The 19,807-nt window shown below is 36.1% G+C and overlaps 1 protein-coding gene across 1 annotated transcript in view; it reads left to right on the forward strand.

Annotated features, from left to right (window-relative positions):
• The window catches only part of LOC308693237 (uncharacterized protein), a gene marked incomplete at its 3' end in the record, with an annotated part of 262,595 nt that overhangs the window by 15,148 nt on the left and 227,640 nt on the right, over positions 1–19,807 (forward strand). Inside the window, exons 6-7 of the mRNA XM_081370029.1 lie at positions 6,773–6,946; positions 13,734–13,907. Of these exons, the coding sequence (XP_081226155.1) occupies positions 6,773–6,946; positions 13,734–13,907 (348 nt within the window). The remainder of the gene's footprint in view (positions 1–6,772; positions 6,947–13,733; positions 13,908–19,807) is intronic.

Here is a 19,807-nt window from a genome sequence, read left to right on the forward strand (position 1 = left end):
AGAGACCAGGTATGTCCCAGATAACCATACTGCTGACACCCTTGGAGAAAACCTGAAGTCTGCTGTAGCAGATTGGGGACTGGATGAGCACAAACTAGTTTGCATCACTACAGATAATGGTGCTAACATTGTTGCTGCAATAAGGGATCTTGGCTGGCCATGGCTCAATTGCTTTGGTCACAACCTCCATCTCGCTGTGTCCCATGGTCTGGACAGCAACAAAGATCGGACAGCGCGTGCCATGGGACTCTGTAAAGGTTTGGTCAACACATTCAACCTGAGCTGGCTTAAGAGGAGAGACCTGAGGAAGGCACAGAGTGAGGCTAATCTCCCCCAACACAGTCTAATACTGGTGAGTGGTGTTTAATTCATAGATAAAATATTTATATAATATGCTCATTTCGGTTCATTTTCCCGACCGACAACCGCCGCTCGTTATCCGATTTTTATCCGTTAATATTATAAGATTATAATATTGAATTGGCATTAACCTGTTAACCGTTGCCAGTGCGTCGGCGCACTGAAGCGTTTTTTTTTTTATTTAGTTCAAAGTTACTATCAGATTTAATGTTATACCTTGACAAACTATACATCATTAAAAAGATATAAGACTCAAGTTTCAGTATTTGACCACTATTGTATTCTGAGAAACTTATAGCGACAGTTATTTCTTAATTTGTGTCAGGAGTTATGAAATGAAAAAATGAGTCGATACCTTTGATATGAATTATGCACGTCAGCCGCTTTCATTCATAAAAAACTCCCGTGCTGTCATGCTAAAAAATAAAATTGACATGTCTGTGATCCGTTAAAAATAAAAATCACGGGTTTATTTTAATGTGCAAACATGCAGAACAGATCAACAACAGAACCTGGATTCATATAAAATTCACGCACCTGCAGCATTTCTGACAGTGACAACAGAAAAAAAACAATAAAATAATATAAATAAAAAAACATAAGATAGGCCTACAATAAATGTATTTTATTAACTTAAATAACTAACAAATTATGATGACGAAAAGAAAACACTGAATCAATTTAAAGCTTTGAAATTTTTTTTTCAAAGCTTCAAATTGATTCAGTGTTTTCTTTTTGTCATCATAATTTGTTAGTTATTTAAGTTAATAAAATATATTTATTGTTAACATAGTATTATAATCGGTCAAAATGTTTACTTTCGTTTAACGGTTAAATGGTCAATATGAGCATTAATAAAAATAATGGACATGTAAAAAGAAGTTATTTTATTTAGGAATGTTGATAGACAAACTAATGAACAAGAACAATATTATCCTTCACACAGGATGTTGTCACACGATGGGGCACTAAGCAGAAGATGGTAGAGAGGGTGCTGGAGCAACTCCCAGCCATTAGACGTGTCCTGGTTGAAGACAAAAAACATAGCCACCTCAACCCAACCTGGCAGGATGTTGCTGTGTTGGAGTCTATCAACGCAGCAATGAAACCACTGGCTGACTTCACAGACATCCTCTCAGGGGAAAAATACGTCACGGTGTCCTCGGTTAAGCCTGTGTTGGAACTGATTAAAGACGACCTTCTCTCTCCAGGCCCTGATGACACTGCACTGACAGCCAGTATTAAACAAAACATGTGCAGGGTACTGACTGAAAAATACAGCTCACCTGCAATCAACATCCTACTTAGAAAGGCCACCATCTTGGATCCTAGGTATCGTGGCAGCATGGAGGAGGCAGGTGCATTGGATGATGTCAAAGATCAGCTTGTGCAAGAGCTACTGGACTTAGGACCAGAAGAAAGTGGAGAAGGTACAAGTGGTGAGAGCTGCAGCAAAGCCACTGGAGGAAACAAGGATGAACCTACTGCTGCCGCACTCACCAAGAAGAAGAGGCTGAGTGACCTTCTTCAAAACAGAAGAGCTCGTAATCTCAGTCAGGCCCAGGCTGCATTTCCAAAAAGAGTGCAGGCTGATGCAGAGCTGACTAAGTTCCTCCAAGAGGATGCAATTGATGCATCTTGTGATCCCTTGGTGTGGTGGCATGACAATCAAAGAAGATATCCTTTGATGGCCAAGTTGGCCCAAAAATACATGTGCATTTGTGCTACAAGCACCAGCTCTGAGAGAATGTTCAGCACAGCTGGCAACATTGCTACTCCTGAGAGATCCTGCCTTAAGCCACACAAAGTCAACATGTTGGTATTTCTTGCACGGAATCTGCCATAAAAGCTATCTCTCTCTCTCTCGTCATTGGTGTACATAGACTGCAATTCACTTTTTTTGCTGGAGAAATTATTTTTCAAAAGTTTTTTGCATATGGCTTGAGGCTTTTTTGTTTGTTTGTTTACAAAGGTCCTAACAGGCAGTTTTGCCTGTTATAGAATGCATGTTGAGCCTATTGTTTAATATTTTTTGATGTGCAATTTTGTTTACATCCATTTTATTTATTGTTTTTGGTATTTATTCAAGTGCATTTTTTGTTAACAGAGACTGAGAGTCCATTGCTTTTATTGTTTTTGGTTGTTTTGTTCATTGTTATTGTGGATATTTAAAATGTTTTCCATTTTCAGTGTTAAATAGTCTTTGGAAATAAACGTTTATTGAATTTTGAAAGGTGTATGTGCATTATTATGCCATTATCATTATTCTAGATGAAAATGGTCTCAGATCGACAATATTATCGTTTATCGCGATAATTTCTTGGACAATTTATCGTCCAGCAAAATTTGTTATCGTGACAGGCCTACTGGCAAGGCAAGTTTATTTATATAGCACATTTCATACACAATGGCAATTCAAAGTGCTTTACATAGAAGAAATTAAAATAATTAAAAGAGATAAGAATAATTAAAAATAAAATAAAAGAGAAAGAGAAACACGAAGTGTTATAACTTCTGCATAGATTAACTGATCTTGATGAAACTTCAGTGTGTTCGTGGTAAGAGGCCGATCAGATGGATGTAACTATTGTGAGTCCAAGTTATAGCGCCACCATCTGGCAGCAGGAAGTGCCACTTTAAAAATGCTTTTGACAAAAGTGAGGGTTAGTTTTACCCACAGTTAAAAAACTCAGTACATATATTGTACTCATCGAGCCGGACAACTTTCTGATTTACAGTCATTAGCTCCGAGCAACAGGAAGTCAGATATTTTGGTTTGAATGTGGATTGTTTTTGGATATTTGTTTTTAGTTACTCCTCCTAAGTGGTTTATTTTATTCACACCAAACTTTTTCAACATGATGAAAATACATTAAAGATTCTAAATTGTGAAAGGATAATAAATATCTCAAACGGTTTTGTTATGGCGAGGGATTAAAGTAATGTCCAAAAAGGAAACACTAAAAGCCTTATATCTTTGAAAAATGTAATTATACACCATTTATTATGACCGCCGCTAGCGTAGCTAGCGAAAGCGGTCATATAGGGATTGTCAAAGTTTTTTTTTTTTTTCGTCACCTTACTGAATTTTTCGTCAACGATACCAGGGACACCGAAGCACCGGGGAACATGAAATTTGGTGGGCATGTAGCCCCACTAGACTTCTAAGGAAAAATTTCATTTGGGCCCCCGGGGGCCACTCCCCCCCCGCGCTGGGCCCCCCCAAACCCCAAAAAATGCAGTTTTTCCTAAATAACTACCTGAACCGTGGCACCGAGGATGAAGAAATTTTTATGGTATGTTGGTCTACTAAACTTTTACGGAAAAATTTCGTTTGGTCCCCGGGGGCCACTTCCCCCCCCGCGCTGGGGCCCCCGTAAATTTTTCGTCAACGATACCAGGGACACCGAAGCACCGGGGAACATGAAATTTGGTGGGCATGTAGCCCCACTAGACTTCTAAGGAAAAATTTCGTTTGGTCCCCGGGGGCCACTCCCCCCCCGCGCTGGGCCCCCCAAACCCAAAAAAATGCAGTTTTTCCTAAATAACTACCTGAACCGTGGCACCGAGGATGAAGAAATTTTTATGGTATGTAGGGCCCACTCTTAAGGGCCCACATCAACCTAGCCCATAATCAGTCATTTGTGATTTGCGCCCCTCCCATAAAAAATGAAAATGCAATATTATTCTGCTTTAATCGCCCCTATCTTCAGTGGAGATGTTCAGAACTGCACCATATTTCATGTGTATGATTAACTTGACATCCTCTGGGGGTATCCTCTGCTAAGTTTTGTAGAATTTCATCCATGGGGGGGGGTATAAAATAAATTAATTTATGTGCACATTTAGTGACTGTACACTCATCGGCCTGTAGATGGTGCTGTTGAGCGAAGGGTTGCTGGTTTAGGATGATACTGTCACACACACACATGCAGGAATACAAACAAATGCAAGCATGCACACACACTGACATCCACACGCACAGACACACACCCATACACACATACAAATCCACATGCACAGACACACAAACACACACGCGCACACATACATACACGCACAGACACACACACACACAGACACACACATACACAAACACACACACACACACACACACAGACAGACAGACATGCACATACTATTACTTTTTATAGGTATATACATAAACACGCAATACAGCCAAATTACTCCACGTCATTTATTTTTGTGGAAAGCCAGTGCAGGCCTGAGCGGCGGTCATATTTTGTACCGCGATGCGGTACATCTAGTTTCTATATAAAATTATACAAATATCTGAACTAAACCTATTTTATTCTTTTTTTCTTCATTTTAAGAATTATGTTTAAGTTTAAAAACAGCCAGAATGGTTGTTTAGTCCAAATAATAAATAAATCAAGTCATACATAGTGCTATACTGCCCTCTTGTGTTCAAAGTCAGGTAGGCCCGTTGTCTTTATATATAGATATATTAAGGATGTGACTGTGGGAATATTTTCCCACCGGTTAATCAACGTGTGACACCGCTGGTGGCTTTTAAATCACTAACTTAAAGCGAAAGTAAAATACTGACGTCCGCCCAGACATTGATAATGGTGCGGAGTAGAGCGAGCGTTTTCAATGAAGTAGGCATGAACTAAAAAATGTTATGTATGTATTTGTGTCCACTGTTCAGTCTTTAAAGGCACTGGGGTGGCGGTACCACCGGCTTAGGCCTGTCATCGCTGCTTGCAGCTATATTATTATTATTATTATTATTATTATTATTATTATTATCAATGTTGAAAACAGTCGTGTACATTTTCTTTTTTCGGATTCTTTGATGAATAGAAAGTTACATTTTACTATATATTCACGTAGAAAAGAGCTGTTTTACATTGGAATAATATTTCACAATATTACTGGTATTTTTTTATTTTTAATCAAATAAATGCAGCAAAAGAGACTTCTTTTAAAAACCTAAAAAATATTACTCATCCAAAACTTTTGACTGGTAGTGTATATGCATATATTGCTTTGGAATCATCATTCGTCTCTCCAACTGCATAATTACACCAACAGTTGTCTGTAATATGATGGTGCAGATAAAAACAACTCAGACTTAATACATAAATCCATGAAGTACAGCATACCAATCTAACTGGCCATAAGAAATACTTAATATCTTAATATACAAGATTGTAAGCACTTACCATTGTCATGTGACTCGATTACATAATTTCCAAACTGTTGTGTAAAGTCATTAAAAAAATTAGCGTGTGCACAAGAAGCAAGATGGGTGTTTATTACGTAATTTTGTGTGTAATTGACCATTCAAACGCCACGAAGCGGAACACACTGTCAGGCGGCACAAGAAGCCATTGTGTGAGTGCCGATTTGAGTTCTAATGTGCTTTTAAATCAAGCACATCCTGTTCCTTATTGTTCATTTATCCGTGCTTCTTAATCACTCTAAAGTTTCAATAACTTTAAGCAATTCGCTCAATGTTTACAAATACATTAAGCTGACACATGTATAGAAACGCACACACTAGGGCTTGGACGATGCACCTATCTCCTGATTCAATATTACAATACTTTGGTGCCGATACGATATGTATTGCGATTTAAGAATTTTGATTGCTACCGTACCCATCAGTTTATATTTGAACTTTAAACTTTTATCCCAGCACTTCTATTTAAACTGTTTCATGACAACTCTGGGTCAGTGGCAGTGCCAACACAGATTTAAAATGTTGCAATATGATTTTTTTCAAAGGTTGAATTGAACAAATTGGAAGACGATCGCGTGGGTGTTTGAATCGAGATCACAGTATTTTAAAGATGAATCGTCCAGCTCTACTGTCTTATCTCTCTCTCCGCATATGAATAGCGCGAGGGCTTTTCAGTGCATTCAGTCTCACGTCACTTCCACGCGTCCACTTGAAAGGGATATTACGACACTCATAGATAATGACACATTTCATCCTCTGTTGGAACAAAAGTGGCTAACTTCTGTCAACCTCATCTATAAGCAAGGACAAAATAAAGCAATTTCATTTGAATCAATATTGATTCTGAAATAAAAAAATCTATTTTAAAATTGTAAACCAAAAATGGCAATAGTTAGGTTATTTATTTATTTATTTATTTTCTCAGCCCTAACACACAAAGTTCCTTAGAATGTTTACAAATACATTAAGCAGACACGCACACAAACACACATGTTGGATTTTCATGTTTTATGGGGACTTTCCATAGAAATAATGATTTTTACTTGGTACAAACTGTATATTTAATCCCTTAATCCTAATTGATGTAATTTAACAACTTGAACTAGTGAGTATGTGTATATTGACAGCATTTTGTTATTTATTTTTTAAGTGTTCATGTTTATCTTTGGATACAGGCTTAATGTGTGTCATTGTTCTCTACAGGTTGAGGGATTGTTGTGTCGCAGATGAAGGTTGTGCTGCTCTGGCTTCATCTCTGAGATCAAACCCCTCACACCTTAGACACCTGGATCTGTCTGGGAATAAATTAGGAGACTCAGGAGTGAAGCTGATGTCCGTTGTACTGGAGAATCTTCACTTTAAACTGGAGAAACTGTGGTAAGATCATACGTGACTCTCACAGTAAACTGTCACTGTGATTTCAAAAAGTATAATCAAATTGGAATAAAATGCTGGGAAACAAAATATTATTACATTAATTACAAGCAAAGCTATTGAAACAACATGATCAGATTCATCAAATTATTTTCACGTCTGTTCATATGATGTAAGAGAATTAATATTTTTAAAGCGTTTGCTCTATTTCTCCTGCTGCTGTGAGTTCATGTGTTTGATATGTAAATGATTGAACATGTGAGCTGCTCCTCATTAAGGTGATACTGCAGTACTGATAGTCACACTGAAAAACACTGACATCATGATATACATTTAACACCCTTTACTTTAAACACACTCAATCTCAGCACAGTCAGGATTAACACAGTCCATTCATTTTCATTTTAGGAGAAAACTGGATACTGTAGAGATTTTTCTCCAGGTTTAAAATCTATATGTCAATGTCACAGATGATGACATGGAGAAACACTATAGTACATCAATGACACGTCAGTGTCTGTATTAATGAGACTGTGTGTTCTTATCCAATGAGAAGACATTTCTCTTATTCATGACAGCACATGGTGTTTTCCTATGACAGACGCTTCAAACTGTAAAATCACGCAGTAGTTTAGAGGCGTTGCAAGAGTTGAGGGTGTTGCAGGCTTCCCCGTGATGCTGGGCGAGACTTGCTGCGGGCGTTAGGAATTACAAAAGCTTTCTATCTCAGATAAATGCTGTTCTTTTGAACTTTCTATTAATCAAAGAATCCTGAAATAATGTAGTGTAACTGTTTTCAACATTAATATTCATAAATGTTTCTTGAGCATCCAATCATCATATTCAAATAATTTCTGAAGGATCATGTGACACTGAAGACACTGAAGGGGTAATGATGCTGAAAATTTAGCTTTGATCACAGGATTAAATTACACTACTATATATTCACATATAAAAGAGCTGATTTACATTGGAATATTATTTCACAATTAGACGTGCCGGTATTCGGTAATGCGATAAATCGCGGTAATGAATATGCACGATATTGTTATCACGGGCACTTCAAAATACCGTGAAAAATAATAATACGAATTTAGATTTTTAGAACGTGCATTATAGCTTATTTTCCATCAACCGCTTAAACAAACACTGCGTATATGCTGCGCGAAACACGTGCGCACTCTGATGTAAACAATCGCCACGTGTATAAGCATGCGGCCGGTGCGCACTTCTAGTCTAATGTAAACAGTCCTCACATGGAGAAGCAGCGGTGGAAGGAGGAACGCCGCCGCCTACAGTCTATGGCCGCCGCCGATCTATCCGGATCCATCCCGCTTCTAAAAGCAGAGCTGCCAACTCGACGCATTCAGCGCGAGACTCTTCACACGCTCACGCCACACATCCGTTTTCTCACGCAGAGAATAATCGCGGAGTAAAGAGGACACTAAGACCGTCAAACAAGACAGAGCAGGTTACTTTTGATATGAAACAGGAGAACAATTGTGTCACAGAACGTTACATTTAAACCATTTAATGACCAGCAGCAGCATGTTAGATGACTAAAACAAATAGATAAAGAGGAGTATTTTGCTGAATATGTGCACTGCACTTTTTTATATTTATTATATTTTTTTACTTGTCATTACATAATTGTTATTATAATGAAAACCACATTATATTTGATTTAATTAGCTATTTGTAACCTTTAATAATACCAGCTGATAGGGCTCTATATATGGTTACATAGCATTATGTGAGATATTTTTTTTCATGAGAAAAAAATAACACGTGGGCTATCTACTGTAGCCTTCCTAATATTTATCCAAAATTAGTCAATATTGAATCAAGATTTAAATCAAATCCCAAGTATTGAATTGAAATCGTTAAATTTGTGTTAAGCAATACAATCAGTAGCCTACCAGTCATTGTACCATGTAATCATTGTAACATGTTGTCACTAAACTTAATAAAATTCAGTTTAGTTACCCCCCAACCCCCCCCCCCCCCGTTTGTTATGTGCAATTAAAATATCGTGATAATACCGTATACCGTGATAAAAGCTCACTCAATTAATCGCAGCATGAAAATGTGATACCGGCACATGCCTATTCACAATATTACTGTAATTTTTTATTTTTAATCAAATGCAGCAGAAGAGACTTCTTTTAAAAACCTTAAATATTACCGATTCCAAAACTTTCGACTGGTAGTGTATCATCATTTGTCTCTCCCCAACTGCATAATTACACCAGCAGTTGTCTGTAATATGATGGTGCAGATAAAAACAACTCAGACTTATAATACATAAATCCATGAAATACAGCAGATACCAATCCAACTGGCCATAAGAAATACTTAAAGGGTTAGTTCGCCCAAAAATTAAAATTGTCATTAATGACTCACCCTCATGTCGTTCCAAGCCCGTAAGACCTCCGTTAATCTTCGGAACACAGTTTAAGATATTTTAGATTTAGTCTGAGAGCTTTCTGTCCCTCCATTGAAAATGTATGTACGGTATACTGTCCATGTCCAGAAAGGTAATAAAAACATCATCAAAGTAGTCCATGTGACATCAGTGGGTTAGTTAGAAGTTTTTGAAGCTTCGAAAATACAGTTTGGTCCAAAAATAACAAAAACTAAAATCAATCCGCGTTCACGACTCCGCAGTGACGCTGCTGACATAAGACGCTACTGACGTGTTATCTGGTGACACATCAGCAGCATCTGACGTCTGACGTCTTACGTCAGCAACTGTGTTCCGAAGATGAACGGAGGTCTTACGGGCTTGGAACGACTTGAGGGTGAGTCATTAATGACATAACTTTCATTTTTGGGTGAACTAACCCTTTAATATCTTAATATACAAGATTGTAAGCACTTACCATTGTCATGTGACTCAATTACATAATTTCCAAACTGTTGTGAAAAGTCATTAAAAAAATGAGCGCGCGCTTAAAAAGCAAGATGGGTGATTTTTTTTTACGGAATTTTGTGTGTATTTGACCATTCAAAAGCCACGAAACGTGACACACTGACAGGCGGCACAAGAAGCCATTGTGTGAGTGCTGATTTGAGTTCTGATGTGCTTTTAAGTCATCAAGCACTTATTGTTTATTTATTCATGATTTTTAATCACTTAAATTGATTAAAAAAAACTTACATTCATTAAAACAATTGGTAGTCGACATGATTACCATTCATTCATTTTAACCCCCTGAGGTCGACAATCGCGCCGGCACGATAGGCTCGCTTTTTTTTTATCAGTTCAAAAGAGATTCATTTTGCTCTGTAGACTTTGATATTACAAACAAGTTTCATACATCAATCGATTCTGTTAAATGTGTATTATTTTTGTGTATACTCACAATAAAAACAAAGTGTTGTGCTTTTTGCCAAATAAAGAAAAATAAACACGAAGCGAGTTCTGCCTTCTCTCTGTCAGTGTAGTCCATTCTGTAACGCGTCCGAAAATGAACAAACACTCAGCGAATACTCAGTCAAACAGACATACAGACACACAGGCATGAAGCTTGAATTATCTTCTTTTAAATGAAGTAATTTATAATAAAAAACAAATATTCTCAGTTAGGGGTGGGCGGTATGACCAAAATTCTATTTCACGGTATGACTAATTTTATTTCACGGTAACGATATATTTCACGATATAGTTATTTATATAGGCTATGTCGAAAAATCGACAAAAAAGGCTTTGTATAATAAATAAACACAAATACTTTAGAAATGAAAAGTACTTCACCTTGTTTGAATTTTCTTTTTCTTTTATTTGGTAAATTATTTCTAAATTATTTTTAATAGCTAAATATAGTAAACAAAACAGTTTCATCAACTTTTAGATTAACTGCCCCCAACTGATTGATATTAAATACAACTCATAGCCATTGGTGCAATTAAACTTTAAATAAAATGTTGCTGAATAATTTTTAAATCTCATGTTATTGCTTTACTTCATCAATCAGTTTATAATATCTGAATATTTTATATTGAACTATTCTATTCATAATAAATTAGTTACTTCCTTTTAATTTGGTAGGATATTAGTAAATACGTGTAAATATGTTTAAATGGTTTCCCAGTACATTTTTTTGCCATGTCTGCTTATACTGCATTTTAAAGGACTTGTTTGGCTCTTTTTGTGATATCTGGGAACCCGTGAAGTCACATAAAGCTTTAATCAAGGCAGGTTCAGAAGTGTCAAGTTCATAAGTGACTAGGAGAACCGCAGTATGAAAACCGAACAGCAGCTACTGTTAGTGTTGACTGACTAAAATGATATAATATGTGTGTAAATTATACACACCTTGTAACTGCGTCCTTATGTTACATAGCTCGGTGAACACCGACACACCGCGCTCCCTCTTTTGCATCAGTAAAATGCGATCGATTAATAATTTGAGTGACAAGAAGTTGTAATCGCGTATCCAATCAAATGAAGATTTTATCAGCTGGTTCATTGGCCAATTGTTTGGAGTTGGAAATATATAACTCGCGCTGCATATTTAGTAATTTTGCCTCAGATACAGGATTATACATTTGCAGGTTGTTCATTAACACGGCAACTGCTCGCGTGTCATGCTGAATGCGATTTTCGTGTTTAAAAAGTAACTATATATGAGAGACGGAAAGATGCAGATACATTGTTTATTTCTATTTGTTACGATATTGATATATGAACTGTTGTCAAGTAAGCTTCATGCTTTCCCCGTTGCAATCATGCACTCCTCTAAACTGTAGCCTACGGGTGCTGCACTGCTCTAGTTGACTGCTGCGCCTTTCCCCCCGAAAATATCACGTTAACAACCCTTTAGAAAACGTAATTCCTTTGTGGATCCTCTTGATCTCCTTTCTCCTTGACAAATCTCAGTGTCTCAGTCTCACGCATGCTGCATGTGAGTTAACCACGCCCACTTATTTACATGTCGCGGTATCACGGAATATAAAAATCTGTTACGGTTGACATTTTCTACCGCGGTAACGATATATACCGTCATACCGCCCAGCCCTATTCTCAGTTCATATAATCTGTAAGAAAAGAGCGAGATGTCAGTCGTTCTCATCTCATCTAATTATTTTTAATGTGACTCCGCCCACGGAGAGCGCGCGCTATTCAAACGCAAATGACTTTTGAAATGAGGCAATCCACGCAAACCTTTGAACGCCCACATTTCAGCTCGAGAAAACACAAGTTTAATCAGGTCATTGTAGACTACTTGTTTACACCGTCTCGCACCGCTGTGAGGAATAATAATAATGGAAAATGTACCTCAGAAGTGCAGGTATTTCGAGGAGCAAGGATCCGACTGAGCTGAGGAATACTGTTGTAAGTTTTTTTCCTTCTCAAGGGAATCGCGTTTCTGTTTGTGAATGAATGAACGAACGGCAGAGATGCGCGCTGTTTACCACAGCTCGCAAAAAGACAGTTTAAATTTAAATCGTGTTTCTGTGTGTGAATGATGATGTTTTAGCAAACTGTATTGCTATACTGAGATGAGTAAAAATCGACTGAAATATGTTGAAATAAAATGTAGGCTATTTGTATAAGCAACGTATTAAACTGCAAATTAACATTTATATGCCCTAATATTTCATAAAAACAACATTACAGTCAGGCGAAATATGAAAGACAACATTTTGTTGACTAGATTTGGGTACAGTATACTATTATACTAATATACTAATATACTATTTTTGTCAAAAATAAATTCATCAACTAAGATGTTAGCTGTTCCAGTGTTGGGTATATTCAAACTAATGAATACATATGATAAAATGTAGGCCTATAATCATTTTTTACAAAGAAAGAGTAAAGAGTTTACACTTGAAATATTGTTGAAATTGTAATTATTGTTGTAATTGTAACCTTTTTAATAAAATAGCAAAACATATTTACAAGATAGATGTAAGCAAAATCTTAAATGGTCAATATTAGTCATCTTCTAAATATATCTTTTGTCCTTGCATTCATTCTTGTGGCTGAAGTGTCACACCTGAATGAATGGCTCATTATGCAGAGTCATTACGACAACATTCATTAGTCAAGTCTTGTTGACACATATTTAGTATGTGTTTTGTGGTCTTATTTCAGCAACTTTCTTTTTTTTTTTTTTTATAACCACGCATAAACATTATTCTCTTAAAAATGTAAACATATACATGCATGTTGCTCGCATATTATGGTAGCCCTGTTTGTGCTATATAGAGTGAATTTACACCTTTGCCATTAACATGTTTATAAATAACTGAAAAAAGCACAAATGTCAGAGCATGTCAGAACACCTCCAGGGCCCAGAAAACCCCTCAGACCCCAGAGGGTTAATATCACATCTGTGTAAAATTAAAGAAATAATATTTTTCTGTGTTCAGTCTCTCTTTCTTGAGTTGAGGGGATTTGAGTGATTTGATCTGTAAAAGATTGAACACATGTGCTGCTCCTCAGGAACCTGATACGATCAACATTTAACACTTTTCTTTAAACATAGTCTCAGCACAGTCAGGACTTTATTACATGCAGAATAAGATGAATTCATCCTTAACGTCCATCACATCCATCTTTTTTCTGTGGTCATCTTTACACATTTATTTAATCTGATATAAATAATTTATATACGTTTTTATATAAGCTTTTCCTCTCACACAAACACACACAAATAACATGGTGAATCTCACAAATCAAACATGGTGATTTGTTCTTTTGTTTTTTTAAATGAAGTCTGTTGATTCGATCTGTGTGCCTGATCTGATAGAGTGAAGAGTGTGTCATTGTTCTCTACAGGTTGATAAAGTGTGGTGTCACAGATGAAGGTTGTGCTTCTCTGGCTTCAGCTCTGAGATCAAACCCCTCGCACCTGAGAGAACTGGATCTGTCTGAGAATAAACAAGGAGATTCAGGAGTGAAGCTGTTTTCTGCTGTACTGGAGAATCCTCACTGTAAACTGGAGATGCTGTGGTAAGATCATCTCTACTATAAAGACTCAGAGTAAATAAGGATTAATATGTAGATGGTGTATATAATATATCTTTGGTGTAAGTCCCATCTGGTGGATCGGCAACAGATTCCTGCTTGAACCGTCAGATCCTGCCGGCGGTAGAAGGCAGCGGTGAGGAGTCTCCCTGAAGAGGAACATTTACATCTTAATAAATTATTATCCCCAAAATAAAGTAAAACTAACGGTTAAATAAACCGGACATTCTATAAACCAGACAACAGAATCAGGATACCTGCAGGGTCCCCGCGGTGATGACCGAAAAAATTATAACCGCATTTTATGTATTATAACCGAAAAAATTATTACCGCATTTTAGTTTACTGTTCTTTTAAAATTAATTAAAATGCATGTGCAGGCGTTTCAAATCCTGCACGACTCACAGTATCGCACAGCAGAAATGCGTCCCTTTCAGTTCAAGACAGCGGGTCAAAAAGAGAAAGCGCAAAATAGCTCTCTATATGAAGCATAGCCCAACTTCATTCAAGCCGCTTACAACTGCTGTTTTTGTCTCTATTTTTCTTGACAATAGTAGGCCTTGTAGATAGAACCAGAACTAAGCTAACTAAACAAGTTGAACTTTAGCTATATAAGCTGTGAGCTCCTTTATTAACCCTCTGGGGTCTGAGGTGTTTTTGGGGCCCTAGAGATGTTTTGACATGACCTGACATTTGTGCTTATTTAAGCTACTTACAACATACTATTGGCCAACATGTAATTTTGTTGTATTCAGCACAAACTCTGCTACAATAATATGTAAGCAAAATGGATGTACATGTTTGCATTTTATAGAAAAAAAATATTATGCGTGGTTAGTATGTTTTGGGAAAAACATTGTTACTGCAATAAGGCCATTTAACACATACTGAATAGTTGTCCACAAGACTTTGGAATTACTATTCTTGTAGGCTAGAATTTTTTTCTACAAAATGATGTGAAAATCATTCTGACCACTCTTTCACAAACAACTAGGGCTGTAATCTCCCAGTCGGTTAGTCGATTATTTGGTCGATACGTTCTGGCTCGACCAAAATTCTGATTGGTCGATTTTTTGCCGCGTTCTTTTCATTTAGTTTTGTCGCGTTCATTTCATCAGTTTTGCCGCGTTCATTTCATCAGTTTTGCCGCGTTCATTTCATCAGGTGGAAAGCACTAATTGCTAATGGGGGTGTTTTCAGAGCACCTCTGTTTCACAGGTAACAGTCTGTCTTCAGAACACCCCCCTTGTTTTCACGTCTTTTGGATTAGCCCAACCCGCTACTGGAGAAGAGAGACAGATTGAAGAAAGTAGGCTACTAGAAGGTTTGCTGAATATTATTACTTGATCTGGTTTGTTTAATAAATATTTTTTTATTTAAGTGGACGTGCCTTTTGTGTTTAACCTGTTAAGCTTCACCAGTGCGTCGGCGCACTGAAGCGTTTTTTTTTTTATTTAGTTAAAAATTACTATCAGATTTAATGTTATACATTGACAAACTATACATCATTAAAAAGATATAAGACTCAAGTTTCAGTATTTGACCACTATTGTATTCTGAAAAACTTATAGTGACAGTTATGTCTTCAGGGTGTCCGCGCGGTAGTAAAAGGTAGTAAAAGGTAGTAAAAAGAATCTACCAAAATTAAGGCCCTTGAAAGGTAGTAAAAGGTAACAAACGCAATTTGACTTGGTAGTAAATTTTTCATCACCACCTCAATATATGAGTTTACATTTTTCGATATATTTTTGAAATGCGATATGGAATTAGACCATATCGCATATATCGATATAGTTCAAACGCGCTGTGATCCTTGCTCCCCGCGCCCCCGCTTCTCCGCCCCTCCTTTTCCACTCTGCGTGCGTGTTTAGAGCGTTATGTTATGAGAGGCGAATCATGATTACTTCAGAAAACCCAGCACAATAGGAACTACCAGGCAGTGACATAAGTGTACGCTGAAATAGTCTTTCACCTCAGAAAAACGGACTTTCTTGTCCTGTCAGCCGTTATCCTGTTCTCGTAGCGCACACTCTTCAATTGCACGCGCAAATGCGGCGGCGCACGCTGTGTATCGCCTCACTATATAAAGTGCAAAAGAAACTACGAGCATGCAACGCCGTTACGTTGTAAATTACACAAATTAAAAGTAATGAAGGTATGATTTTCATTCTATTCACCAGGAGCAGTTTCCATGTTTCATTAACAGTTATTGTTAGTATTGTGTATTCACCATGGTAACTGTCGTTTCCATATTAACCCCAAAATGACAATTTATTTTTCTTTGTGTTATTTTTTATATTTTTAAATGACTAGTGGCTCATACCAACATTGTATTAACAAAAACTAGTTTGGAACTGCTATTTAATAGCTTTAGCATTGGCCTAATATTTATTTATTAGTAGCCTACTAGTCTTTACTATTAGTCATATTCTTACAATTTATGTAAAGTAAAGGGGGACAGTACTTGTGTGTGTGTGTGTGTGTTAACAAATTTTGTGTAAACGTGTTATAATTTGCCTATATATATATATATATATATATATATATATATATATATATATATATATATATATAGGCAAATTATAACATGTTTACACAAAATTTGTTTATATACAGTACAGGCCAAAAGTTTGGACACATTACTATTTTTAATGTTTTTGAAAGAAGTTTCTTCTGCTCATCATGCCTGCATTTATTTGATCAAAAATACAGATAAAAATTTAATATTGTGATATATTATTGGTTTTCAATTTATTATACTTTAAATTATCATTTATTTCGGTGATGCAAAGCTGAATTTTCAGGATCATTACTCCAGTCTTCAGTGTCACATGTGACATCCAGTCAATCACATGATCCATTCTGATTTATTATGAGTGTTGGAAACAGTTCTGCGGCCTAATATATTTGATGAATAAAAGGTTAAAAAGAACTGCATTTATTCAAAATATATATATATTTTTTTAATATAAATCTTCTTTATTATCACTTCTTATCAATTTAACACATCCTTGCTGAATAAAATTGATTTATTTAAAAAAAAAATAAAGAAAAAAATTACTGACCCCAAATTACTGACCAGTAGTGTATATTGTTGTTATAAAAGATTTCTATCTTGAAAACATTTGCTTCTTTTTTTTTCTTTTCTTTTTTCTTTTTCTTTTTTTTTATTCATCAAAGTATCCTAAAAAAGTATCACAGGTTATGAAAAAATATTAAGCAGCAGAACTGTTTCCAGCTTTGATAATGAATCCTCATATTAGAATGATTTCTAAAGGATCATTTGATAGACTGGAGTAATGATCCTGAAAATTCAGCTTTGCATCACCAAAATAAATGATAATTTAAAGTATAATAAATTGAAAACCACTTATTTTAAATTGTAATAATATATCACAATATTACATTTTTTTTCTGTATTTTTGATCAAATAAATGCAGGCTTGATGAGCAGAAGAAACTTCTATCAAAAACATTAAAAATAGTAATGTGTCCAAACTTTTGGCCTGTATTGTATATTTAATTTAAACTTTAATAATCATAATTAATAAATCACTATTCCAATTCCAAGGGAATAATCAGCAATTATGATTTTTGTCATAATCGTGCAGCCCAAAGGTGAAGAAACCTGTTTATTATTTATTCATTTGATTTTGCAACTGTTCAGTGAAATAGCCGGTTTCAATTAAACTACTTGTGACATGTCATATTTGGCTTTGACTTTAACTGAACATTTGCTCTCAGTTTACGGAAACAATATTGGGATATATATCGTATATCGATATTCAGCCTAAATATATCGGGATATGACTTTTGGTCCATATCGCCCAGCCCTAAAGGTAGCCCAGACAGCAGAACTCAGGGCTGAGGTTCTCTGGTGCCTGAACATCGCAGCCAACCATCATTCATATAATCGAATGAGGGCATTGGGGATTTGTTCGAAAACATGTTCACTGACTCCGATATAGCCGAAAGTTTTGCGTGTGGCAAGGATAAAACTAATATGTATGATGGGTGTGACAGTGTCACACTTATACCTTATAGTAAGTAGTAAGTGGTGCTTTGCATACCCCTCCCACACCCCCCAAAAAGGGCTGCTGCTTGATGTCGTGTTGGTAGTAAAAAATATTGTGGAGGTAGTAAAAAAGGTAGTAAAAGGTAGTAAATTCATCTCTATGATTCCTGCATATACCCTGGTCTTAATTTGTGTCAGGAGTTATGAAATGAAAAAATGAGTCGATACCTTTAATATGAATTATGCGCGTCAGCCGCTTTCATTCGGAAAAAACTCCCGTGCTGTTGTCATGACAGCGATACACAAAACAACGTCCCTCAGGGCTTTAGCTCAAAAATGTGCAGATTTGGAGAAATATTGATATATTTTCATAGGTTTTCATCAGATTTCTATAGACAGGAATAATATTTATTGAATTTATGCCCAAATGCGTCGATGTAATCATTGAGCGCTGGATACTGTGATGTATTGTGTTTTCAATCCATACCAACAGCCTGAGGGCGCTATATGCACAATAATAGTCCATATATGGAACATGAAGAAGAGCCATGATCATGTGACAATCCAGGAAGTCTCGAACACATTCAAAGCTATCAGAGATAGCTGTTACATGCAGATAAAGACGTTTTGAAGACAATAAACATGATTGAAATGATATTTGGTTTACCTGTGTTCTTCGAGTAATGCCAGGTATTTCCATAATAATAGATTATATTTATAATGTAATGCTAATCGATATAGACTTTATCATTGTGCAGAATAATATATATATATATATATATATATTTTCTGTCTGATTTTTTTATCTGAAGCGAAATTATATCACAGAAGATTATTTAAAACACTCGCCTTGCGTTATAAAATAGGTTTGTAGCACAAACATGGTTTTAATCTCATAAATTGTCGTGTATTGATGGTGTGCTAAGCTAACATGCTAAGTTAGCTAGCTCTAGGTGCACCTGCCACATATAGCAGTTATCCTTTTATAATTTTTTTCTAAATATGCTTAACTTACTGAAATTTTTCTTTATTCAAGCAGGGCATTTGATCCAGTTTTTAAATGTTAAGTGAGAACTTTCATAAAATAAATTAGGGACTGAAACCCTATGAATAGCCTGTGAATAGCCAGTCGTTAGTAACTATAATGCAGACAAAAGAAATGCATATTTCGAGCCATAACCAGGCTGGAGAGGTGTGAATGTGTGCAGGGGGAGACTGAGACTGAATGGGGCTCGTTTGCACCACAAAACAATAGAGACAATAAGACTGAATGGATGACTTAGAAGATGACTAAACATCAGCAGCATTTTAGCGTCAAATCAAAATAAAGTCATTTGACATGGTCTTGAAAAACATGTAACTAAATACAGAGTTTTGGACTTATTATCTTCAGATTTTAAACATAAAATGTTTAGATGTGGCCTTAGCTGTAGTGCATTCTAGATTGCTCCAGTGCCAACTTCAATTTTATTTTCATGAGGATGTTTCATAAAAATTAATTTCTAATAACTTTACAAAACTTAAGCTATTTATAACATTTTTTTTTCATGACAACAATAATTAATTCTACATTTACAATAAACTGCCAGGTGTCAGCTTTCAAATGAGATCATACTTGTGCTTTTAGTACAAAGGGTTCATGAACTGTATCTGTTTAAGTTTGGGTATGTCATTTCTGGGGATTTTTCAAAAGTGGCGTTGCAGCTTAACAGGTTAAGAGTAAAAGCTTTAAGTTAATAGTCTATTCGTGTCTCAGCCTCGAAGCTGAGCTTCTATGTTCGCGAGCTGCACAGAGCGGCTGAAATTATAGTGTCTGTCAGTTATAATACATATGACAAAAACAATTGTCTAAATTATGTTACATATTCCTC

Source organism: Scardinius erythrophthalmus, assembly GCF_964197995.2.
Source record: "Scardinius erythrophthalmus genome assembly, chromosome: 7".
Lineage (NCBI taxonomy): Eukaryota > Metazoa > Chordata > Actinopteri > Cypriniformes > Leuciscidae > Scardinius > Scardinius erythrophthalmus.